Below are 27,447 nucleotides of genomic sequence, written 5' to 3'. Positions count from 1 at the left end.
CAATACTCTTCCCAAATCCAGGACCTGGCTCTGGCATGTCTTCCTTATTCTGATCAGCATCTACCAGCCCATAGTATTTATTCATGGGCTCTCATAGTCTATCGCCACATATCAATTTTATTCTTTAAGCTCCTGATTTTTTTTCCTAAAGCCCCGGGGTTCTCTTTAAGCTCCTCATACTTCTCCACTGCCTCCAGTTTCCTATCTAAAGTTATTGATTGATATGTATCTGTACTCTGCTTGATTTCTTGACATCAATAACACAGGGGAGTTGTGCAGGCCACAACATTTCCTAAAGCATTTCAGAAAATCTGAGCTCTTTAGCTTGCAGGGTAGGCGCTCTTGTTTCTCTATAGACTAAACCAACAAGGTGTACTGTGAGAAGGAAAACAAAATGTCAAGTGCTAGAGACCTAATAAATAAAAGGGCAATAAAAGCAATCACACATAGGTCCTTGAGTTTAGAAAGTCCTTTCCAGAATCCCAAATGTTTTCTTCATTATTGCAAATGAGCAGGGCTTGAAAACTAATATAATTGTCTTAATTGTTAAAACAAAACAATAAAAAATAAAATTCTTACCAGGAAAACTAAGACTTCCTAATAGCCACTGGAATCTTACTTAGTGACATTAGGATCAATTTTTAAAGAAATACTTTGACTATACCCAGTCATTCTAGAGAATAACCTCTTGATCTCAAATTGAGTTTTTGGCCATACTGCTATCATCATACTAGGTATGAGCTTACTTGTATACCATAGTTCAGATGCCAGGTTATTAATTTTCTTTTCAATAAAATTTTTAACCTCATAAATGTTAACAGTTAATTCAGTTAAATGGAAGAACAAGCAACTTCATACCTAATTTTTATTTATCTCCTGTTCTAGAATTAACATAAGACAAAAAAAAACTAATTTGGGCTCTGTTCAGGCATTTAAAATAATAAATGATTGTTTTTAAAAACTGAGAATTCTCAGTAACAGAACTTGAATGCATCCTTAGTAGAAACTGATACCCTAAAAGTGCAATAGGCAGTTCTTCATTATTGATTCACTCTGTGCACAAAAAAAATTACGAGTTAGCTCCTGCTTCTACCTTATTTATCTGGATAAATGCATATGCTCATTCTTAACTATTTCTCAGAGAGAAATTGAGACTTCATTATAGGGTAAAAAAGCCTTTTAGCTTGAACACTATAAAGAATTGATTGCTCTTTGTAATACTTCCTAAATGAAGAGGGACTGGGCATCAAGCCAGTCCTTCTAAACAACCCACATATATTCAGTATTTAAATAATCAATGGCAAAAATAAATAATCAATGGCAAACAAATAAAACAGTAAATAATCTTTCATTACAGTTTCTTTTACTTACATGAAATCTTTGATCCACCTCACAGTTGACCTGTTTTCTGAAATCCTTTCAAATGAAAGAAAGGAAGGAAAAACAGCAGAAGCTGGCAATTAGTATGAAAATTAAAAACAAAATGAGTAAAAAGTGATTATTAAGCTGTTTTTTAAATTAAATTTATAGAAAAACAGTTATTTCTCTGAACAAATGCTACAAAAAAGCACATGATTATAATTTCATTTTTTATTTTTAGAAGTTCTAACAGCAGCATTATGAAATATTAGAGAGTATAATTCACATACCTTTTGTGCCACCAGGAAAGTAAGTCGCCGTATGCCATGTTCAACCAGAGTAGCTTTCTGGGAACCAACATGTAACACAGAAGATAGATGAGTTCTCCATTCATCCTAAATTTTACCCCCTTCAGTCTTCGTAAGTCTGATTGGGCTAAGCACCCTTTCTGGATATCTGTATCTTGGTTCAGTGCCTTCTAACTTACAAATAAACAAATCTCAACTTGGCTTCTGGGACTAAATCCTATGGAATAGGTTATATTAGTCTAGACAAAATTTAAAGGGGAAATTGAGGAAAAGAGAAAGAGTCATATGAGGTCACCAAAAGCCCTAAGAAAGGACTCATTCACATCAAAATAGACCTTAATATAATTTCTGCTTATAGAAATTACACTGGTGGGCATGTATTCAAATATGCAGATTAATACTGTTAATACAAGATAAATGAAGCCAAGCAGCGGGAAAGGAAGAAATTTCAATAAAACAGAAAACTCAGGTCCTAAATTGTTGTTTAGATTACAACTATTAACTATCATCAGATACAGCATTCACAGAATTCAGCCTGACAAATCTTGACCTTCTCAGTTCTTCTATAACATTTCCCCCTTACTTTACATAAAGGTATTTTTAAAAAAAGATTCTCTTTAAAAATTGTTAAAAGCAATGCTTAACAGGCTTTTAAAAAGATACTGGTTATTAATATCACCACTTGGCATAGGTGAGCAGGATATTAGAAGTCAACAGAGCAACAGTCTCAAGACAGCCTCCTATGAGTCTTGGGCCTTTGGATCTAAGCTTCCTCTATCCTATACTGCTCACTTATCTCAAAAGATAGAGACAAACAGACTAATCAACTGTATAAAACACATACTTTCAAGGGTCTCTAACAAAGTGGGCCTACACGACATCAAACAGAAAAGCAAATCCACCAGTCGATGACCAAAGAAAATATATAAATAAAAAAAGTAGAAAAAATATGTGGACTCTCGCAATCTAGATCCTAGTATTTAGTTTGATCAAATTCCTTGCTATAACTTGAACCAAGAGATATGTTCATAAGCCAGTTCTTAACCTTCACAGCACTATATATTTAAAAAGTTTTAAGACCAAATTGGTTGCCCTTATAAACAAATGTATTCCTGGCCATTTTTTCCTATTTCTCCATTTCTACTGTGGCATTGCTTAGCAGCATCAGCATTCACACACAACAGCATAAGCAAAAGATAACTGGATGAATAAATTTTCTAATAATAAAGTCCCAGATCAAATGTAAATAAATTTTGGTTTCAGCACATTTAAAAATGACCTGTGCAGACATCATATCCATTACTATAAATAACCAAGTAGTGATATCACAATAAGAAAAATCTCTGATAGAAGAAAGGGGTGGGGTGGTGTTGGGTTCTCAGTCTCTCATTGTATCCAGGTACAGAAACATTTCTTCTGACAACAACAAAGAATTCCACTACAGCCAAGTCCTTCAAAGACAAGCATCAATAGCTATGTCCTGGCAAGGGAAGAAAATAACTTTAATAATGCCATGATTTAAAATCAAAATTGTTATTGCTTTTAAAATTCCACAAGTGGCTGACAATAACAGCAGAGCAACAGGATTCTGATTACATTGTAATAATGCGGGTCTCACAGCAAGTCCACAGCTATTACTCAGCGATTAGGCGTCAGCACCTGGAGAAACTCCATTTACACTGACTGCTTCAATCTCCTCCACAAGTCATTTACAAATATATGATCCTAATTTCTATGAGAGAAAAAAAGACATGCTGGGACTAGAAGATTATTTGGACAATTTGGACCAACCTATTTGATAGTTTAATGTGTGCTTTAAAAAAAAAAAACTTTTTTCTTAACTGCTAGAAGCATGATCACAAAGTGAAAAACAAAACGAGTTATCACTTCAGCTTTTTTTTTTAAATTGCTTTTTTCTTTTCTTTTATATATATATATATATTTTTTTATAATAAGAAGGTGAAAATGCCAAATGCCCTGGATAACCAAAGCACCTGATGCAGTTAATGGCTTCTCTGCTCCTGAAATGTTGGCATCCACCTACCCTTACACTTCCGAACAGCCTTAGGCTTTCTCTGTGCCTCAGTTTACAAGTCCAGTAAAGAAAAAAGGTCATTCTTATTGCCAAATGATGTTACAAACATATGTAGTGAAACTGAGGAAACTGACTCTTTAAACATACATGTAATGACATACAACACTTAGATCTGAGGGTAATAAAAATAAAGACAATCAAAATAATCAAATATAGGCAATGAGTGTCTTGAAACTTGGGAAGAAACATTCATAGAGTTCATGAAGTAGCAGCAGCAGCAGCCACACACATGAGGATTCCAACTAAGGTTACCTAGTTCACTGGTCTCAGGGTCATCTGATGTAGTCACTAGTCAAGTGCAAGAAGGAAAGTAAATTTCTAAAGAGAAATTTTCAGGTGGGCCCCCCCATCCCTTCACTTTTCTTGAAGTGCCTTTTCTTCATGTTGGCTACTGCAATCCTGCAGTCAGTTTATGCACTGTGAGAGCACCATGGAGTAAATACTTACATTCACATTAATCGCCAAGTTACAATTTTTTCCTGAGTACCATTAGCATTACATGAAGTGAATGCCTATAGTAATAATTACATATACTGCTGAATTAATTTAAAAAAATTAGTTTTGTCTCTATAGCCAGCACTAGAAGTGTTTTTCCTTCAGAGAAAACACTTAGCTCTTATCATTAAGGGCAGTTGAAGACGGGAGCTTTGGCGTCTATCATGATGAAACATAACTGCAGGTTATGATTTTGAGCATGCCCACCTGTACCCCAAACTATACGATAAGCATCTTCGGGGTTATGAATGTATAATTTACTGAAGCACCTAGACCTGTGTCCCCTAGAGCTTATCAAAACCTCAAATTCTAGTCTTTGTATTACTACTACCAGTTGACAGAGGGCCTTAAGATCTCTGAGTTTGAGCCTTTTCACACATGTACAATTGGAATAATTCCTGACTAACCCCATGGGATCGTGGTAAGGCACAAATAAAAAAATTTACATGCAAGCTTTTTATAAGTAAAAAGTATTGTTATTGCTAATAATTACAGGTTACTGATTAGAAATTCAAAGGAAAAAGATACATTTTAGTTATAGCTACTAAGAAAAGTCCTTATTATAAAAGAGGATAAATTTGAGACAGTTCTTAAAATAAGCAGGATTTAGAAAAGAAGAAAGGAATAAAGGGAGAGAGGAGGGAGGGAGAACGGGAGGGGAAAATAGTCCCAGCAAGGGGGAGCAGAAGAGACAAGGAGATGAGACAATAAAGACTTGGGTCTTTTTACAGAACAGCAAAGGCTGGACTGCTGGCCCTCATCACCACACTGCAGTCCCTTCACACTAGACATCAAAGTAAGGAGGTACCCTGAAGGAAGAGAGACTCATTTTTGAGTGGGAGAATTATAATGTGTTGTGGCAAACCTGTAGGCTGGTAAGGTAGGGGGGCTGGGAAGCCTGGGAGGCAACGGAGGGCCCCCCTTCAACCCTCCGAAAATCTTTGCTCTTTCTCTGGGTGCTCTCTGACTTTCTCTCATAATCTCACTTCTTTTGCAGTCACTCATCCTCTCATAGCTGTCCTCCTGCAGCCCTCCGTCTCTGAGTGACGCTACCCTTATAGCCCTCACTTCTAGGTTCAGGTGTGCACACTTACGCATGCTCACACCCATGCCCCTGGTATTCACAATCAGGCACACGTGCCCTGAATACACTCTCCTAAGAGCCCCCTGCATTAACTGCACGTGATAACCATAGACACTATTGGCATAAAAAGCCTGAATAATCCCATTCTGCTCAGCACCACAAAATTGTCCCAAAAGAAGGCATTTTGGACATTTAATTTTGTGGTGCTGAGCAGAATGGGATCTGTCTGGAGGGGGAGAATGAAGGCAGATAGGTAGTTCACAAGTAAACCTGTTGCAGTGTCTTGGTGTGAAGTAGTAAGGGTTTAAACTAGAGAGATGGCAATGGGAATTTAAAAATTGAAAAGGAGAAAAAAAGGGTGTGAGTCCATTAAAAAAAAACTAACAGGACTTGGCAACTAGCCATATAAAAATAAATATGTACATGTGGGTAGAGAGGCAGAATAACAACAGCAAGGAAGAAGTCAGTGATGGCTGAATGATTGGGGTTAAATGGTTTGGCTATGTGGGTTTTCTTATTTTTGTTTTATTTGGGGGAGGTTGTTGGGGAGGGAAATGGGGTAATTTAGATTTAAACTATGGAGTTTGACACATCAGATATCCAAGTGACCCAAGATTGGAAGGAGGATGGAAATATGACTAATATTTTCAAGGGAGAGGTAGGAAGGACATATGGAAAGCTTGGGTACAGACATGAAATTTAGTCACTAAAAGCAAATATTCAGCAGTTGAATGTAAGTTTAAGACTGGAAAAGTTTAGAAACACAACTTCCCTTCCTTAAAACATTTATTCATTATGTGTTATTAAGTCACTTTAGAATTGTATCCCTACAGGCAGAACTATGCAAAAGATAAAGTCATTATCAGTGATAGGCCTTACAAGTAGCAACTGATAAATGGCTAGACAGACAAAATATGCAGCCAGCAGCAAAGGGGCCACTACCAGTTTCCACCCAATTGAGGACTTACATTTTGCTGAGTAAACTCTCTGAACATAGCTGCCAGCCTGTCATCCTCAATATCACCATCAGTCTTGATAGCCACATTTAGAATGTGAATTGGTTCATCTCTAGGGACCTGTAACCCAGGAATATAAGATATTAGGAGACCAGCTAATCCAGAGACAGAGAGAAGTTACAGTACTTGGTAGAATACCTGAAAAAGAGCTGAACTTCACAAGACATTTTGGTGTGCCCATTTGTAGTGAATAAGCAAATTGAAACCACTTCCCACCAGCCATAATAAAGACTAAAGAAAGTAGAAGATCTAACTTTTACAAAATAAAGCAGCAAAGACTAATTAGCTAGAGTGGCTCCAAATCTTGAGTTGACATGAACCCAAAGCACATCAATTATCTCAACTTTTCCACCAATAAAATGGAAACAAAACCATCTGCTATATCTCTTCACAGAATGTGAAGAAAAATGAGTGAAGTATACGATCTGAACATATTTCCACATAACATATTTTCTGAAAATTTGTCAAACAATGGAAGTGTCAAACCATGAGAAAATATCCTGGTAGGAGGGAAAAAAAACCAACAGAACAATTTGCTTACTGAGAAACGAAAAGAAGGGATTTATAAAAGGACAAAGTTTTAAAAAAATGTTTATATTTTCTGCTATTTGAAGCCACCATTCCCTGAAGAAAGCAAGTAACCAGGCTCCATACATAAAAATTAAAGCAACCAAATTTCAAGAATTTAAAATGTTATTTAGAAACCCCAGGGCAGCTGCAATGGATAAAGCTGAACTCATTCTACCCTATGGATTCTAAGATTAGTAGGTTTTTTTCAGGTTAGAACTTATATTCCACTGGTTCCCAAAAATACTTTGATGAGGTATACAAAATTAAATAATATAGAATAGGGTAAAAAGATGAATTCTCCCCTATCCAAGTTCCAAAGCCAGAAAGATAGTGTATAGTACAAGCCCCGTGTCTGAAAGAACAAAGCAGCCTCCCAAAGGGGACACTATACCTTATCTTCATCATATAGAGATGTGTGACCTGCCTCAGGGAATGTGGGGCTTTGGGGTGGGGAGTCACAGAAGCAACCCATCACTTCATCAAAGATCCTGAAAAATACCAGAGAAACACCCACCATGAAAACTGAAGTGGCAGAAAACCTAAGTGGCAGGAAACTAACACTGCCATTACCAGCTCACTCTGAAAAAATGATTTGTCCTAGCCTGTGCTCAATTGTCGAGTGAATAGAATCACCAGTGGCTAGAGGTGACATGCAAAATTTCAGCAAGTGGCAGAAATTAGGAGGATGGATTGTTTAAACTTTAATAAACCATATATATTTTTTTCTTTTTTAAAAAAGAATGATCTAAAGCTTTTTTGTTGGTTTTTTTTTTTTTTTTTCATATGTAAGATATGGGCACTGCTGTCATCATCGGTCTTAAAGTAACAGAAAGAGCCTGGGACTGGAGCAGTGACAGACCAATGTAATTACCCCTCCCCCTAGGGTAATGCATCAGTATACATCAAGAGATAGATGCTGAATGCATTTAATCAAAAGATGTATCGTCTCTGGTGGGGCTCACTCTAGTGTTGTGTTTAATTTCTCCTGACATTTCACTCATCACAGAGCAGACAGCTTCTTCTGTGAGCTCCTAAGGAAAAGATGGTTTTTGTTTGTTTCTTTTTTCTGACCAGGCTCATATAACAAGTAGAGGCTTGTAGAGTCTGAATGAGAGGTGGATATGGAAGGACATATACCTCTTTGAGAGTGTACACCACGAGTAAGAAGGACTACATCTTCTTAACTGGCTCAAGGCTATTCTGTGGATCTTTACTCACTGGGCAGAAATCAAAGACCTCAAAGCAGAAATGCCTATGCTCCCCTCATACAGACACCGTTTTGTTTTGTCTTACCTGACAAAATCTTCAAAAGTCCGAAAAGAGACCATGCCACCCATCCGCTGGCATGGCGGGGTGAATGAGTTGTCCAGCAGCACATCGCTGACACTCGCTACGTGCGTCATGCCATAGTGGTTGAGGTTGGAGGAGAAGGACATTCTAAATGACAATTCAATAAAGTTCATTAGACTAAATGGGTAGGAGCTAGGATTGAGAGAGTAACAGTAGGTATAAGGAGTTAAGAAAAAACTCTAAAGTATGGTCAGGTTGCAGAGCAGATCTGGTTTTTTTAACCCACCATGGAAAAGACTGTCTTTTTGACTCTCATTAACCTTCTCATTGGAATTTCCTTAGCCCAAATTATATTTTTACTGTCCCCAAATTTCTCCAAATGAAAAAGTAAGGACTGTCTACAATTTCATGGCAATTTTAATACAATGACTTTAATGATATGTGCAATAAATGGATAGTATGTAAGGGTTAAAAACCATCCTGCATCCTCCCCTTCCCTTTCCCTCTTTTGAAAAAAGGAAGCAAGCCAAGTGAGTTGTAATATGACACACTAAAGGCAATTTTCACTAGGAATTATAATAGATTAAGTATTTACAGAGAGATATACATGCATGTACAACAACAACTACGTCATTTGGAATGGTTTAGTAAATCATTATAAACAACATTATTATATGGAAACAAGTTGCAGTCTATAAAAGGAATTTTAAGGAGGTATTTACTTTTTCCTATAACAGGCTGATTAGAATAGCAGTTATTAGGATTATAGCTCCTCCCTTTTTGAAAGAGGTATTTTTTTCAACCCCAAATTGCAAATTTATTTTTTATATTTAAACACATCTATACAAAGTAAATACATGTTTATCAAAGGCCCTTAAAGATTCCCAGCAAGATACAAAAGGGCAGAGCACGGGTCTCAAAGTGTGTGTAAGCATCACAAGCAGGGGCTAAATGGAGATGCTCAAAGAGAACCAAACTGATTTGTTCAATCTAAAAACAGAATGAATCTGCACATTCCTTGATGTACCTCAGCAATATGTGCAGATAAATAATACTATAAAGTGCTCTGAATCCCAGCCATCAGGACAGCCTGTTGGGAAGGACCAAACTCAAGGGAGCCCCCCATGTCTGGCTTGACAAGTACCGGCATCCTCATCTGAAGCAAATTCAGAGAGAGGTGATAGCACCTGAACACCAGGGTGTTGCTCAAAATGCCCTTAAAGTGCCCCACCTATGGTGCAGCAGGGAGAAGAGAACCAACAACGTGAACTTGAGATCCAGGCACATGCTGTGCTCTATTGCTATAAAAAGCAATGGAACTTTCTTATAGGATGGAAGTGCTGCTCACACAAACTATAGAGATTGATGCTCTTGATTTGTACTCCTTTAGCAAATGAAGATTACGAAAAAGGTTCTTTATCTTTTGACAGTACTGGAGAACAGAAAGGCAGAGGGGGAGAGGAAACCACTGATACTATGGAAGAAACAAACAAATGAAACACACATCAAGCAAGTCTTACACAAGGTACCCACTAGAAACTGGGTTCAGAGTTATAGGAACTCAGAAATGCTATCATCACCCTCTTTTCTAGGATTACCAGGTAATATTTACTAAAGGAGCAAGTTTGTGAGGCATTAAATCTTTTCTACCTGCCTGGCATTAGACAGGAAAAGATAAAAGGGTTCCAGATAACATTTACGGGAACACTCTTCAAAAAGCAAATGGGCTGTGTATATGGCAAACATGGGGTTAAAGATCTTTTTCACTCAACTGAACCCATAGGAAATATCCACTACTCAGTTACTCTCACTAATGTGCCCATGGGCCAGGACAGCGAAAGGCAAGCAGGACGAACCAAGTCCACTCTCCAAGAGCAGACAGGAAGATCAAACAAATGCTCTCTCTATCTTGTTGCCATCCAAACTGAACTCTAAAAGCTTTAGTCAGTTTTGATAACAATATGTAAAGGGAAGGGGACAAAATAAATCCTATAAATTTTTCAATGTACAATAGATCATTTACAAAGAGTTTGCCACTGATTATTACTACTGTGTTAGTGTTTTTGTTGACTGAATTCCAATCAGAATTGTTATCCTCTCAAACTTGCATTGTGTTGCCTTGCTTGGCTCAGGAGTAGGAAGAACTGAAAAAACTAAAATATTGTTTTTGTTATATTGGCCTGGAAAGCTCTTCACAGGGCTATACACATCAAAACTTAAATATACTTTTCCAAGGTTAATGTTATTATAGGTCTTAAATAAAATTTGACTTCATATCATTATAACACTTTAACACCTTAGAAAAATAGCTAAAAAGCTGATAAAACATGAGATCAGCTATTCTGCATTTGCATTCCTCTAAAAGGACAGCAAATTAAAGAAACTAAAAATGGAAAAAAACTGTGAACAAATTGTCCGTGATACAAGTGATCTTATGGATTTCTTCTCTGAAAGCGCCAATGTAAACAGAGAACTTAGCAAAAGAAGATGTTTCCAGCAAAGCTGAACATCAGGCAGACAACTCCCCTATTATACACAGCTAGATGGGGGTTTTCCATACTGAGGTTTCTCAAGTATTGCTTTTTGAATAGCTGAAGAAAAGCTGAAGACATGTTTTCCAAACAGAAAGAATAATTTTCTATGTCCAAAGGGGGGCTCAGGACTCCATAGCAAAACATAACATGAGTTTGTCAAGTATAGTGTTATTTTTCCCCTGATTTCACTATCTAAGTTACCAATAGGGTACTTTTAATTAAAAAGAAACTAAACATACGGTACCTGTTTAGCGTGGGGATGTTCCCTCTGTAATTAAACAACCACAGTTAGTCACTGATAGGTTAGTGAAAGCCATAATAAAAGAATTGTCAGAGCAGATACAGACCAGTTGTGAGGAGCTCCGATTTGGCAGCTCTGGCATTCAGCAGACATAATTAAGTGCTCATGACCCTTCAACCCCCAGGTTGCCTCCAAAGAGGCATGCCTTCTGACCTACCTCACCACTGCAGCTGTTGATGGAAAGGGTCGAAATGTATTTACCATGGATTTTTTTTTTTATTGCTCCATTACAAAAAAATAATGCATAGTAGTGATAAAACAAAGGCTCATGAAAATTTATTTTAGCATTATGATATGGTATATTATCTTAAACTTCAATATGAACTGTAACTCTTGACAAGATTCTTAGACAATCTTCCTTCTTATTCCTGTTTTACTAAAAGTGTAAGGGGGGGGTGGAAAAGTTAATGTCACAACCTCTCCCTCCCACATTAATTGTTTTTCTAGAATGTGTGATGGAACCACAAACTCTCCTCCAAAGAAAAAAATCTAGTAACCTGAGCTCCCAGCTACCTTATTAAAAATTCTCTTTAACCATACTCCTCTGCCCACTGACAGGATTTGGAGGGAGGTAGTGGTGGCGCTGTAAACGGGTGGCACTCCGCACTCTAGGAGCTTAGAGGAACTGAAAGTCAAGCAGGAATGTAACGATAAGTGATTCTGTGATTAGAGTGGTATGATTTGTTAGAATTAATACTTTTAAATAAATAAGTTTAGGATAATGACTTTTTTAAGTTTCTGTAAGCTTAAAAAACCTAGGTCTCTCATAAATAAAACCTTACATAAATTTGGCTAGCTCTAGAATTTCCTGATAAACAATGTGCCAAAAATAGGAAAAGAAAGATTAGGATAAGAATGGAAACTGCAAGGCAAGTCTGCATTCTTGATGGTCGTTGCCACCAAGCCTTTTTTAAAAAATCCGATGTCAGTTATTTCCTGAACTGAAAACAAAAACAAAAACCCTGTATTTTCAATGTTAAAAGGGCAAAGTTATACTTACCACCCACCACTTAGGAGTACTGTAAAGGGGTTGATTGGTTGATATCTTAACCTTCTAACATTCTTTTACCAGCATTTAATCATTGTTGGGGTTTTCTGGCACACAGGAGACTTAATGGGCAGAACATAGTGGGTGGTGCTGATGATATGTGGGAAGGAGGAGAGAGGGAGGAAAATGATGCACTTTCCATGGCAGTGAAAGGAGCAGAATAGACTGAGCTGGCCATATAAATAAAAAGCTGTGACATATCGCTGCACACAAACTGTATACCTCGTGTGATTTGTGAGTAGCAATGCTCTTTGCATCAAACCTGTATCACAGAGTGAATTCATAAGGCAGCAAGAACAACCTCAGAGTACAAAAAAATGCATCTTTGCTGTTTGGATTCTCTGAGTCTCTCACTCAGGGGAATGGGTTTCATTTCACAAGAGATCCTTACTTATAATGCAGTTGCCTTCATCAACAAACAAAAACCATGCATACATTCTAGAACAGAAGGAGATGGACCTAAGCAAAAAACTATAGGTGCTAATGAGGATATAGGAAAGAAAGTTTTCGTCCTATAAGATACAAAGGATTCCAAAAAAGGGCCACCTGCACATAGTCTCAGTTCAGAGAGAAGAATCCTATAACTAAAGCAATCTCAGGCTCCATCCATTCAGGTATCTGAAATGTAGAAACTGGTATAATCTCCCTCAACTGTTAACCAATTTCTTAAACTAATAAAATGGCCTCACTGCTTCTGTAGCTATACTCTAATTCCTAAGGGAGTATTCACAGGATAAGGGCCAGGTTTTCAGTAGAAAAGGGCCTGAATTGAAAAGAACACCACCAATAAAAAGCTAGCCCTTCTCCATCAGCAATTCTCAAGCTCTCATAGGGAGCCCCCTGCTGCTTTGTGATAGGAATTGTGCACTATCTACACAGTATGGGGTAAGAATAAAAACTCCCAACATCTCTAGTTTTTGATGGAATGGCCCCAAATCCATCATGTAAGAGCTAAGTTTAGAGGCAGTTTATCTTCTTTGGTAGAATAAGAATCGGTGAGACTGTAGGGGAGATAGATGAGCAGGGAAGGAAGAATAAACTATTACGAGGTAAATACTTAGCTGTGTCCAGAGTGACCATTTATGTATTTTTTTAGCCTATGCAAGAGCTACTTCATCAGTTTAACAATATGACCAGTGTGGCATAATATATACTACTGTAACACACTAGATACCTGGATACATGGCCTGTACAAAAATAAACCAGCAAGGACGAGATTATGTACAAGTCAAATATTCCATTTATGTAGCTAAAAATAAAATGGAATCTACCCTATTGCACTGCAAACTCATGCAAAAAAAAAGTCAAATTGCTCAATCTCTGATAAGGCGATAAACTGCATTTTCAAATACACATCAAATGTGAGTTCACTTCTCATAAGACATTTGCTGTTTAGGCAATTCAAAGCAGTTATAATGAATCATCATTCACAATGCTTTGATAACTATCGCGATCATTTTTCTTCCAATAGGTTAGCTCCATTTTACAGATGTAATAACTGACAAACCAAAGGGGCACTTTCTGAGGACACTTTACAACACATTGTCATAGCCAGAATCTACATGAAGCTTTTTCTCATCTTAGTTCCTGAGACTAGCACTCCACATCAATATCAAATAAATTTAAAGAAGGACTGAGAAAGCCTTTGAATTCTGAGGTTCTTGGCATTAAGTCGCCTCTGATTTTATTGATCTGCCTGCCTAGAACGGCTGGAGAGCCCACTTCAATATGAATGCAAAGTCAGAGTTGCTGCCTGCTAGTCGAATCCGCTTTATTTAAGGAACACTGACTTCCCTGGCAGTCACAAGTTCTCTGTGCCTTTTACCATCCCTTCTAGCTGAATTTCATTTTGCTTGATTCTAGCTAGCCCTACTACATAAGTCTTTTATCAAATAAAAATGCTCTGATTCTTTTGCCTTCTAACTTAAAGGGAAAAAAAGACCCTATATGAAAATGATGGGGCCGCATGCAAACAAGCAGTGGTTACATCATGCTGTGACTGCGAGCCAGTATAGGGCAAATCTTTTGAAATCAGGCAGCAAAGCAGAATCAGAAGAGGTCGGCTGAATAACCTACTAGCAGTTACTAACAGCAGTACCATAGGAGAAAGAGCAATTTGACTGGCTGTGACCAGTGGTGGTCTCCTTGCGTGACTGTATTTCTGCAGGAGAATCCAAATCAAGAGCTGTAAAACACATCTGAACCATGTATTTCTACTGGCATCTCCCCCACCACCTTCTTGCAGTTCAGATGCCCCCATTCCACTGCAACGCTTTAGTTTACAATGAAATGATCACTGCTTCATTCATTTGCAGCCCCTGCAAAGCCCCTTCTTTGCTCTGCTGGAAGATTTTGCTCTTTCTGAAACAAGTATGCCAGCAGAGATAGAGCACATTACTGTTGCCTGCTGTATAATTAGCTACAAACCCACAGCACAAAACTACAGGGATTTACAGGTGCCCTGGATTCTGCTTTTCCTCCCCCCTGGAATCAGCTAGTCTTCCTTGACAAGAAGGGACCTTGGGCTACCCTAATGATATATTGAGAGTTTTAAACTCGACTCTCCAATCTTACAAGTCTAGAGTGCCAAAATAACACAGCAGAGACTAGAAGCTGAGCCATGGATACAGGAAAGCACTTTGGTAAGCACTTAAACCTGCTGAGAATCTTCTCTTCTGCCAGATGCTTGCATCTTATCAGCAAGACTACCCTGAATGAAGGAAGCAAGCACTGTAGGATTTTATTTATTTATAGCTCATTCTGGCCTGCTAACTACAACCAAGTGTTCCCACTGCTAAAAAATGCTACAAGTTGGATGACTTTTGAGTATCTCAGTAAGAGCCAAAGAAGGATCTAATCTCTGGGTGGCAAAGATTATCTGGATTCTCAAGAATGGCAGCAGCCTGCTGATTAGTCACATGGAAGCTTTCTGGTTTCTAAACTTCTTCACAACCTTCTTCCTAAAAAGAAGGTCCAGAGGGCAACTCACCAAGAGCTAAACATTTCCAAGCAGCCTAAACTCAGTAACGACCAAAACGTGTGCTATCTGGGGAGAACATAGCCGACCTCTTCTGGATGTATGACATGAGAAAAAGAAAGTGTCTGAATGAAAACACCATGACACAGAAGAAAAAATTTACTCGGAGCAAATAGCAGAAACGGTACAATGCAATACAACTATTTAACTATGGCATGATTTACATATAAGGATAGGTGGTCCTCACCCACTATATATGATGTACAGAAACATAAAACAAAGTGGACTACCATCTCCTGCATTATTCTGAGGCTCATTTGCATCACATATTAAAAGTTTTAAAAAATTGGGGCCTCCCCGGTGGCGCAGCAGGTTGAGCGCCACGCTATGAAGCTGTCCGCAGCCTCTGTAGCGCGGTTCGATCTGGCCGGCTGGAGAGAATCCCACATGGCACAGCAGACCTCTCCTGCCACGCCCGCTGCTCCCCTCAGCAGTGTCTTCGGTCCATCTGCCTGTTCTGCTCCCCACTCTGTCTCTGGTGAATTCTCTCATCCTCCCACTCCTCTGACTGTACTCCAGTTCTTGTATAAATATTTTTTTTTTTAAAAAAAAGATGCTATAAAAAAAAGTTTAAAAAATTAACTATGCTCACCAATGTTTATTACCTATGAAAATCATTTGGCATTTTAAATTTCAGAGGGTCATGAGCTGCATAGCCATATGCATGTCCCATAGAGTTTATGGGATAATACACTTTATATGTATTTGTCTAAATACAGTCATATTTTATAAGATCAAATACATAGGCTGACTGAAGAACTTACTGTTTCCAGATTATTCTGAGTTGCTTAATATGCTCAAAGTTAAGTGAAATCCTGAACGTCAAATAATCTGATAAATTGTAAAAAATAAAGATATTCAGGATGATCCTTCAGTGTAATAAGATTCTCTATCACCAGCACAAGTGAGTGATAAACTAGCATTTCAGAATGGGAAAAAAAGACAAACTAACAAACAAAGAAGATACACACAAATGCACGCGCATACATAGTTTGTGCTGTAAACCCTGAACCTTACTGGAGGAAGAAAAAGAAAAAGGAATGCTAAATGGTATGGTCTGAGCTGCAGGATTAATCCATGTAAAATACTGGATGAACTCATTAAAGAGCTGGGCTGATGGAATCTTAGACTAGAGAATTAAGTCCTAAAAGTCAGGATAATAACAAAATGTTCTTTTAGTGCAAATCAGCTATCCTGACTATTCCTACACCAAGAAAATGACTGATGAAAATAACACTTCTCATCTAAAAACTATTGCTAACTGGCTGCAAATCACCTTAAAAAGGAAAAGAAAAGAAAAAAAACACACAGGAAATATCCCCTCTCTCCAAAAGAATGCAAATACAATAGGACATAGATATTAAATGTTAAGAAGATAAGGAAAGAAAAGCATACCACTCATCCACACACACTTCACATGTATATAGATTTCTTACTAAAGTCAGGAATATCTCTGAGGCTGCTATTCAAGTAAAGAGAATTTAAAGAAGAAGAGAGTTTATTTAGACCCAGAGCCTCCCCCACTGAAGCTCTAATGACTGGATTCTCTGGTTAATAAGACCCAGGGATGCCAAATTAATTATAACTACAATTAAAAAAAAAAAAAGAAATGGAATTCTGGTTAAAAGATCAAGAAGATAATATGCCTTGACTGAAACCTACCTAGCAAGAAGGATGATGCAGGAAGCCATAAAACTAGAAATGAACTGTTTAGTCATCTGCTTCTTTACCAAAAATTTGAGGGGAAAAAAAACCAGTCAAATTATACTGAAGTACACAGTAATTAAATGCCAAGTAAAAGTTTCAGTCAAGTAAACTAGAAGCACTCAAGATCTGTTGTATAACATAGTGCTTAAAGTCAACAATAATATATTGTACAATTAAAAACTTAAAGGGGCAAATCTCATGTTAAGTGTTCTTTCCATAACAAAATTAAAAGTATAAAAAAAGCCAATAAATACAAAGTCCTCTGAGGAATTTAAATAAAAATAAAAAGTTACCAGATATGTTGAGCACATACTAACTGCCCCAGTGTGCTACAAAAGGGGTGTCTTCCCTCTGAGAGACTGCCCCATTTATTTGCTGGAAATTATTTGTGTTTTGTCTACTTCTCTAAAAATCAAAACTTGTCCTACTGGGACATGGGTCTTAATCCAAATGGCATCTAAGGCATTTCCCTGGAAAAAAAACCACTCTGCTATTATCAGTCTGCAGATGGAGCCATGTTTTGTCCCAACCCATGAAGGCTACATCACGAATTAACAACCAATTGCAAAAATGGAATTCTACCAGGTAAGCCTATATACAGCAAGAGTCTCGCTTTGATATCACAGCTTAGAAAGATATTTACATCTAAGGGCTTAGACAAATTTAGTCTATGTCAAATGATGCCTGACTAGGAATGTACAGACCAAGCACAAGGAAAGAAAATAGAAAACTGATGAAAAGAATGCACTTGTTTTCTCCCCCAAGAATTTTTGGTTTGTTAACCCCAATGGGGGAAAATAACATATTCTGTTTTGCATTGATAAGTAAAATATCTACATACATATGCCTGATCTCTATCTTCACTGAATAATTTTTAAGGCATGGATAAAATATTGTAGCATGATATAGTACCAGGTATAGTACCAGATACTTCCTATATAACTACTAAAAGTAAGCAACATAGAGTTGTTGTTTTTTAAATGCCACCTAGGGGTACTACTATTAACACAATACAAAAAGGACTCTGTGATAGTCCTAATTAATTTTTGACCTAGAATTGAATTGCCTATATTAAGTAGCGCTTGAAATATGATTAGTCTGCATTGAGACATGCTATAGTGTAAAATACATCCTAAATTTCAAAGATTTAATATGAAGAGTGGGAAAAACTCAGTATTTTATTTTCATTACTTATTGAATGTTATTTTGATACAAGGGGTAAATAAAATGTTGTTAAAATTAATTTTATTTTTCATAAATGTGGCCTTTTAGATGTGGCCAACAGGATATTTAAAATCACAGTGTAATTTTACAATATTGTAAAATTACAACACTGGTCTAGTTGTAGTGATTCTCAGTCGTGTTGATCAGAATTATCAGAGGGAAAAAAAAAATTATCAGAGGAGCTTTTTCAGAAAGTGGTCCCCTGGATTTTGTCCAGAATGAATCAGAATCTTGGGAGTCAGGGTCCCAATATGTATTTTTCAAAATATTCCCCAGATAATTCTGAGAATCATTAATCAAGACATAGATTAATGGGCATAGTTGGAAAAAACTACGTCCTTGAGTGTTGCAAGTCAAAGAGTGGAATGGGCACTGGTAAACAAGTCCCCTGTATTTCTGTAGAATAAGAAACAATATGCTCATTGAGTGTTTCCTCAGAGTAGAAAAGCATAAAATTACTAGGGTTAGGGAAAAAGTTAGAAATTGGCTCAAAACTAGCTAAAAGGAAGACACACTAGAATTCTATTCTTCAGTGGAACAGAGTTACTGTATCACAAAGAGTATGACCGCCCTTTGGCCCTGGTTCCCAGGAGAGGGAGACCCTATCCTTAGAATTTCTCAAGTAGTAGGAACGTCATTATTCATTAGCCCTTGAGTTTAAATGCCAGCAGTGGAGAGATCTCAAGACAGGGGCTGCTCACCAGAAAAAGAAACCATGTGACAAGAGGGTTGAGGACTTCAGGCTAAACTGACCTCCTGAGAGAAGGAAGAATCTAGAGAATGAATTCATGATATAGTCTATGATTCAATCAATTGTGCCTTCATGATAAAACCCTAATAAAAACACTGGACATGAAGTTCAGTGAAGGTCTCTGTTGGCAAACACACTGATATCCTAGGACGGTATATACACCTCACTCTATGTGTCTCTTCATTTGGTTGGTTCTGACAGGTAAGCTTTATCATAAAACTGTAATCAGAAACAGTGATCTCCTAAGTTCTGTAAACTGTTCTAATAAATAACTAAACCAGAGGGGGCCTGGAAACCCCAAAATTTTTAGTGAGCTAATCAGTAGTGTGGGTGGGAACCCCACTGAAGGCCCCATCTGAAATAGTACAGTTTTGTGGAAAGCTGAGCCCTTAACTTTTAATGTCTGATCTGACCAGATGGTTAATGTAAGAATTGAATAGTAGTATAATAGCTGGCATCAGAACATGGTCCAAATTCCTTATTTTCTTACAGAAACATTTGTAATATATAAAAAATTTGTAATATATAAAAAATATAATTTTTTATAAAACTAAATTCAAGTAGGAAATTTATAATAGCTGAATAATGTCTAAAGTTGAATGTATCATTCTGTGATTAAATCAGAGAATACATTTTATACTCCTAAACTAACAAAAGAACTCAGATCTTAAAAAGCATTAAAACACTTAACATTTCTCTGATTTTCAAAGATTATTTTAGCTTTTCTCCTTTCTTATCTTCACCTTTACATGTATGCCAGTAATAATTATAATGATAGTAGTAATCTAGCATCTTATAATTTTATATTACAGACAACCCAAGAAGACTTTTAAGAAACTACAGCACTATAATTTTGTCTAAGTATGGATTTTATCCATAGAGGTATATATACCCCAGACGTTTGGAGGGACAACTATACAGTTTTGAAATCACATCAGGAATAACCAACATCCATACCATTAAGATAGAAAGGTGTACAAGATTTCTAACAAAGAGTTAAGAAGTATTTCTCTCATTTTCCAGTCGACTCTCCCTTACAAACTGGACACATGTCCTCAAATAAAAAAGTAGGACAGGGAGAGCAATTCAGAAAGACAAGGGGAGCGATGAGGAGTAAAGGAAATCAGAAGCAGCTCTGCAGCCTGACTACAAATCACTGCCCAAAGGGAAGAGGTAGCAGAAAGCAGGAAGAAAAGGAGAATGTCCTGAGAATTACAAAGAGCATTACGTATAGCATGTAGTTCTGTACAATTATTCAAGGAATGCAGGAAAAGAAAGAAGACCGAGTGCTGAGCCCATGTGTGCTATGAGTACTTCAGCGCTCGCTGAAGGACAACCATTCGTTTCTGGAAAATGAGATTCTGAAATCCATGGAGGCAAAAATGTACTGAGAGATGCTTGCTAAATCAAGGATATATGCTTTTCTCTGCCAGCCATAAGGAATTTTTGAGGTAGAGAAGTGAAAAGATCTTCTGAGACAAAGAAGAGAGGTACAATTTCTGAAGATGTCTCTGCGCATCTGCTGACCTCTGCTGGATCAACAGTGGCATCCAGTGGCCAAAAGTCTCAGCACAGACCTCTTTGTCTCTAGCAAGGGTTTCTATTGCTTTGGGTGAAGTGGCAATTCAGAACAAAACCATTTCTGGTGTCTATAGCTAAGGATCCCCAAAGACACAGTACTTTGTAATACAAAGTGAAGAACCAAAGACCATAAAGAAGAAATGGAGGGGGGCAGCTTCAGATTGCTGTGGTATTTATATTTCCTGTGGTATTACTAAAAAGAATGAAAATGTAGGGGGGGATGAACATATGTATAGGTGAAACTCCTTGGTTTTCATTGCCTCAGAATACTTTTAAAAATGAGTATACAAGATAAAGTGTTTTCATGTTAAAACTAAAGCTATATTGAAAGAAATTTTTTATGTACAGTTTATATTTTAAAGGTCTTATGAAGGGAAAAAAAATAAGGGATCGACATGCCTTCATTAAATAATTTACTTGAATTTAAGTTTGCTGTTGCAGGGTTAGTTTTAAAAACTGAGTTTCACCTGTTAAATTCAGATGTCTGTATTAAGGGAGATAAAGAAATTGGCTCAGGTATAACCTTAACCCACAGCAAACACACAGAAAATCATTCTACCCAAGATATTTTTATATTTCAACTATTGACTTAAAGTGCAACTAAAAAAAAGAAGTATGTTTCCCCAGTGAAAAAAAGCAAAAATAAATGGACTAGTCCTATACTTTTATCTTAATTAGACCATACTTTATCTTTCTAGTTCAGAGATCAAAAAATTAAGGGGTACATCAAGAGGTTCTTCGCTCATGGTTTAAACTGGTAGATTTTCTTTTTTTTTTATATTTTATTTTATATAATTCTTACATCACTTCATTTTTGCACAATGTATGCATTTTCATTTTGGTTATATTCCCCATACAATTGCACCCCCCCCTTATTTTGACCCTAATCCTTTCTCTCCCCGCGCCCCAGACCCCCCCCCACCACCACCCCTAGTGTGTCTCTGGTTTACAGTTGCTTGTTGATTTTAATTTTTACTTTGTCAATTTTCTGCTCTAAATTTCAAGCTAAAAAAGGTACAGAACTGTCATACAACTTATCTTCCTTAAATCTCCTACTAGCGTTCTGGCTGGTTTAGGTACCCACACTAGCTCAAACTCACCTATTTGGATGAGATGTGGGCAGCATGAACTGGAATTCCACTACGCAGGTATTGTCCTTAAGCTGGCGGTGTTGTACGCTGTTAAGTTCATAGGCAATATAAGCCCTTCGAACATACACCTGGTTAAAAAGTAAACCTCAATAAATACACTCACAAAAACGAAGAGATGGCTAGCCTGGGAAAAAGAGAGTCTTAAAAAGAAGTACAGGTTACCCCCACCACCACTATCAGGAAGTAGAGCATTCCAATTTGGTATGATTTGGTAGGTTATTATATATATTTTTTTTTTTTGGGGGGGGAGGATGCAATTACCATTAATTCAGTAGGAAAAAATTTAGAGCATTCCCAGACCCCAAAAAACAACCTACCAAATCATACCCAACAGAAACTTTCTACTTTTGGGTAGTGGGGGAACCTGTATCTGATACAGAAGAAGGTGGTCTATGGTGACAAAAGTCCCAAGTCTCTGTATATACATACATTGCTTTAAATAAAAAAGCTTGAGTCTTAAAATTATACCATGACTAGAAGCAAAAACAAAATTAGCCTCTGCTAGATACATCTAGGAGAACCTTAAACCGTTCATGCCAATCTAAATTTTAGAGAAGATCTTTAGCAAAAGAGAGCATACAGAACCATGACTATTACTTCATTAAGTATGATCATTTCAACAGAAGATGAAGGCAAGCAGTGGGAGAAATGAGACTTGCTGATTCTAGGTCACTTGATGAATGAAGATAGAAGACAGAGCAATTGTAATACAGCTCAATTCTTTAACTATCATGTATCTTTATTCTGTTTTCCCACTGACCAAATCCAATTTTGATTTTTTTTTATAGAATACTTATATCCCTCAAGCCCTAGGCAAAAACAGTAAGGCATATTTTAACATATAGTATCTTAAACATACTAACATGACTCAAGAGTTAAAGAAGAGTTAAAAGAAGGAGACTACATGTCAGTCCAAACTCTCACACTTCACAGCCCATTTGCTTTGCACATAAAATGCTACATGGGATTCTATCAGCATGTAAGGTAAATAAGAAGACTTTCATTAAATGATACGAAAGCACCATAAATAAACGACTTAGGTACTCTAAAATTTTGGTATTTACTGAGTAAGAGACACTCTAGCTAGAGAATACAAATAAAAAGTAATCCAAAAGAACTGGCATCAGACTGTAGTGATGCCATATTATATAAAACCATCTAAAATACTCCTTTTCCTCATCTTCAAAAAACATCTAGTTGGCAATTTTACAGCAGTACTCAGGGCCTGCAATTTTTGTGCTTAATGAGGTAGTGTGCTGTAGTGGAAACAGAAAATTCTTTGAGTCAGATTGACCTGAGTTCAAAGGCAAACTCTTCCACTTATTATCTATGTGATTTTGGACAAGTCATTTAACCTCTTGGCGTCTCAGTTTCGTCCTACTTCATAAAGTAATTGTAGGATTAAATGAGAAAAATAAAGAACCTAATACACAGTTCATTAAATGGTATTACTTTCCTTCCCATGACAAAATATTTCATAAGAGCTACTTGACAATTCAGAATATAATTAAAACCCATTTTATTTGGCCCAAATCACAAGATGTTAAGGTTACACATGTTCTGATCAGTCATATGTTTTCAAGGAATTGTGTTACAGGGAATCCTAATTCATTATGAAATGGGAGAATTAAAATAGCTGGAAAGTAGAGACTATTGAAAAATTCTGGTTTCGATTTTCCTATGATTGGAGTCCAGATGTGATCAGTTCAGCTGAAATACCTGAGTAAAGTAAGATCACAGTTCAGTTTTTATGGTTTCAGTGGAAAAGAAGACTCTAAAGAACCAACTTTAAGGTCAAAGAAAAAGGACTGACATGGTAGCCAAAGGACAGAGGAAATCAGCTAGTAAAGATCAGGCAGTGCTACTATAAAAACTCACCTCCAGAGCTGCCATCCTCACTACCTGGTTGCTGTGATAGAAGAAGTTTGGTAGAACATCAAAAATAGATGTTTCGGACAAGATGAGTTTCTAGAAGGTAAAAAGACAAACTTATATCATTACATCCAAATGAGAACAATTTCAATGGACAGTATTTGGCATTTTGAAACCTTTAGTGAGACCCAATAATTTTGTCTGTAAATGTGAACTTCTCCTTTCTGGGCTTCAGCATTAATTTTATGTAATATAAGTGTTCATGACAATTATTTTTATCCTTCCTGACATACATTTGTACTCTATTTCCTAAGTATTGTCGTATTACTTCATTATATTGTAGTAGATCCTAGATTTGAACCCCAGAACCCCAGTTGAAATGCTATATTTAAACCATGCTATATGTAAACAAAAACATCTTTCTTCCCCCCTCCTGGTTCCCCAGAAAGAAATCTGACAGAAATGCTAATGATACTCTTGGCAAGATAAAACGATGTCCAGGTAGAAAAATAGGAAATCATTCCTGAGGAAATGATGTTGTTTAAGAAATAATAGTCAAGGTCCTTTCAATTCAAAGTAAAATCAGCCAATACTATTACAAAATTGGCTCCTTATTAAAGCTTAATAGTAAGCATTGAAATTAGATGAGATTAAGTCTCTAAAAGACCAACAACTACCTAATTATCCATCTGATTCAAATATTAGAAATCAGTGCTATCACCTAATTCTGGCCTAGAATATTTTCTAGATAAAAACACAAGAGGTAAAGGCTTCAACAGGACACATGTATAAAGATATACCAACTTAATTTTTAAAGTAAAACCACAATTCTAACAATATTTTTATAAAACAGATTCATATGTATAAATCATTTTAGAAAGTCAGGGTATGAAACTTTATAATCAAAATTAACTGATCAATTACTTACATTATGCTTGGGAATAAAGGGGACAAGAGTTCAGAGAGGATAAAAAGGATTAGATGTATACCTGCAGGTTTTCAATGCAAAACTGATGTCCGTACATGTCAATAGCTGATAGGAAGATAGACTCTACTTGGTTATGGCGAAGCTCATATGATGGCAAATGGGAGGCAATAAGAACCTAGAGTGAGAGCAAAATAAGAGGCATAAGTTCCTGAGGGAGTGATTATTCTAGGCTCCTATTAGGCAGTTCTGATACAAAAGCAATAAATATAAATCTGTAAGTGCAGGCATCAAAGATAAAACAGAGACCAAGTAAAACAACTTCTAGGTCCTGTAACATAAGGCCAATGCCACCAAATACTGCATTTCAGTTGACTCTCACCATGATTTGTGTTGTGAGCAATTTCCCATTGGGGGCGGGGGGGAAGGGAGAGAAAACAGCTTCAATCAAGTTCCATCAGTGCATGTGATTTACCATTGCAAAGCTGCTAGTCCTGGGGACTGCATGACTAGCTGTTAATTGGGAATCAGGTCTGGCAGGGAGCAACTGTGGAGAAGGTAGATGCAGCAGAGCCAGCCTTTTGCAACTCTGAAGCAGAAAGACAGACTAGGAAAAGCTGTTCTGACAGCCCCAGATACTCAGTACCAAGGAGAAGGCGTCAGGATGTACCACCATTGCATGTGAGGGCAGAGAGAGTGAGAGCAGTGTCACAAACAACCAGGAGCACGGTAGGACCTGAATACCCTCAGCAGGTCACTGAGAGGTTCAATAACTTTGAGTAGTTCAGTGACATGGATACAATTGTAGAGAAAGCAGAAGGTCACTGAACAGCTTCAAATGCTGCTTCCTTGTCAATGCCCAAGCACTGCAACACAAAGGGAGAGCCAACTCGCAGCTTCCCTGCTGAAACCTTTTGGAATGGAAATGAAGACTATAGGGTGAAACTAACTGGACTTCTCTGGGGTTGTTCTGATTGCTAGCGCCTAAGATTCATTTCATTATCTTTCTGCTTTCCACACTTGATTTTTTCCTGTACACTTAAGAAGTTTTCATCTTCTTCTAAGTTTTCTTCAAGAAGTAAGAAATATTGAGTGTGTTGCCTCCCCTCAGTTTCCTTTCCTCCACATGACCCTGGTTTACTATCACAGACTACTAGGAAGTGTAGAGAATGATACCAGTATTTAATAATGGGAAAAGGGCTATTTTTAAAAGACTCAACGTTAATCTTTCCCTTTCTCTTTAAAAAATATATATCAAATAAAAACAGTTGTTCTGAATTCAGTAAGACATACAAAGAAAATTATATAATCTTCATAAGGTGACTGGGTAAAAAGTTCATTGCAGGTGGGACTGCCAGCTTATAAAAATCATCCCTCCCTCAAAACCACAAGCTCATGTCCTTACCTGGCGTGCTCGAAGTGCCACTTTCGCATTGGTTGTCTTACTGAGTTGGGTTAGTTCTGTGAGGATATTCAGCAGCTCATCAGTGAGGGTAGGGTCCCGACCACACAACTGATCCTAATAGTTCATGTAAAAGAAGAACGTACACACCCACTTAAAAAGAATGAGGTGGACAGGACTTTGCAATTGGAAAAGGGAATAAAAACAAAGTAAACATAGGTAGATTGGCTAGAAAATGCATACCTCTTGTTACTTTTATTGTAAACAATGTGGGAAAGAAGATCCCAGAGGAAGCTGCTGCTAGGAAGAAGTCCAAATCACTCAAGTCATTCAGATTCAAAATGCCTAATGTATTTTTATAAATCAGCACTACACTTTTAACATAGAAGAAATCATCGGAGGCCATTAAAAGGGGTTAAGGGGGACTCTGAGTAAGAATTACAGATGATGTCTCAAAGATTTAAGAGATATTAAATAAACATGTACTAAAGACTTTTCTGTCTTCCACTTTTGGAAAAAGGCAGAATAAGGCAAAAAGGAACCTCTCTTTATGGTTTTCATTCAGCAAATGTTTGGCATTTCAGGAGGATGCAAAACAGAAACACAAAAGCAAATTATTTATTTATAAATAGACACTAAATAAAAACACCATCACATATTCTGACAAAGGCCAAAAATCATTTATCCCCTTGTACCAAATGTCATCCCAGGACATCTAAACATGGTGAATCCTTAGCTGGATTAGAGGGGGAAAAGCAAACTGCTGCTATACAATCTATGGTTTATTCAGGATTGGATCAATCCTTTCCTAAAAATTAAAAATTGTTAAGGCAAAAACCTCAATTATAGCTTGAGAAAAATATTTTTTCTGGACTGGAATATCAGTTTATTCCTTAAATTCATCCATCAGCAAAGTAATTTTTATATAAGCTAAAAACACTGCAGATGCAGTTTTTATGCATGTTTGTCCTTTGCAATTTGCAGCTATTTATAGTAATTCTTAATACCACACCATATAAAACATAATCATTTAGTTGTAGTTCCCTCTACTTGGAGTTTGAAATAATTGCCTTTATATATTAGTGAAATTTTAATCTCCCTGTACTATCAATAGGACATGAAAGACGACCAGATCCCAAAAGGCTTCCTGATGCTGCTTTTTAATCTTCTCTCTACTGTTGATTATCAGTCCTTTCTTGAAGAATCTCCATTTCACACTTAACCTGCCATTTCAGGGATACTCTTTTCAGTCCTTTATCCTGTGATAAAGGACTGTATAAATAAAAGCATTTCGCCCACATAAGCATTTCCCAAAACACTTTTTCCACAATTCTACCACCTTCCATGTCACAAAGGTAAACAGTTTTGGAATATTCAGCATGTTTCTCGAACATCTTAAGAAGCATTTTCTGTTTTTTCCAATCCACCAACCAGAGTTCGATTTCAATTGTCCAGTCATAAAACACAAGATGGGATTTATAATTAAGGAAATACAAGTATTGTTTTCACCTATTAAATGTAGAAAGAAATTACTCATCTGAGTGGGAAAAAGAGAAGTTGTTAATGAAGTGAATATAAACCCAGAGTTTGGTTGGGCATGACCTGTTACACCTATTCGAGGGCATAACAGCAAAGAAGAGAGTAAATGCAAGTAAGTTTCTTGTTGTTGAGAATTAATAAGCAAAACAGAATTTCAA

General features: G+C 37.0%; 1 protein-coding gene across 1 annotated transcript in view; it reads right to left on the bottom strand.

Moving 5' to 3' along the window:
- ACACA (acetyl-CoA carboxylase alpha) overlaps window positions 1-27,447 on the bottom strand; it is a gene marked incomplete at both ends in the record, with an annotated part of 253,999 nt that overhangs the window by 94,859 nt on the left and 131,693 nt on the right. The window contains 10 exons of the mRNA XM_084237949.1: window positions 1,372-1,416; window positions 1,650-1,706; window positions 6,310-6,417; window positions 7,319-7,415; window positions 8,221-8,364; window positions 10,996-11,019; window positions 21,501-21,619; window positions 23,430-23,519; window positions 24,413-24,526; window positions 25,754-25,867. Coding sequence (XP_084094075.1) covers window positions 1,372-1,416; window positions 1,650-1,706; window positions 6,310-6,417; window positions 7,319-7,415; window positions 8,221-8,364; window positions 10,996-11,019; window positions 21,501-21,619; window positions 23,430-23,519; window positions 24,413-24,526; window positions 25,754-25,867 — 912 coding nt within the window. The remainder of the gene's footprint in view (window positions 1-1,371; window positions 1,417-1,649; window positions 1,707-6,309; window positions 6,418-7,318; window positions 7,416-8,220; window positions 8,365-10,995; window positions 11,020-21,500; window positions 21,620-23,429; window positions 23,520-24,412; window positions 24,527-25,753; window positions 25,868-27,447) is intronic.

The sequence above is a fragment of the Talpa europaea genome, assembly GCF_964194135.1.
Source record: "Talpa europaea genome assembly, chromosome: 7".
In the NCBI taxonomy this organism is placed as follows: domain Eukaryota; kingdom Metazoa; phylum Chordata; class Mammalia; order Eulipotyphla; family Talpidae; genus Talpa; species Talpa europaea.
This window is presented reverse-complemented; position numbering and strand designations above follow the sequence as displayed.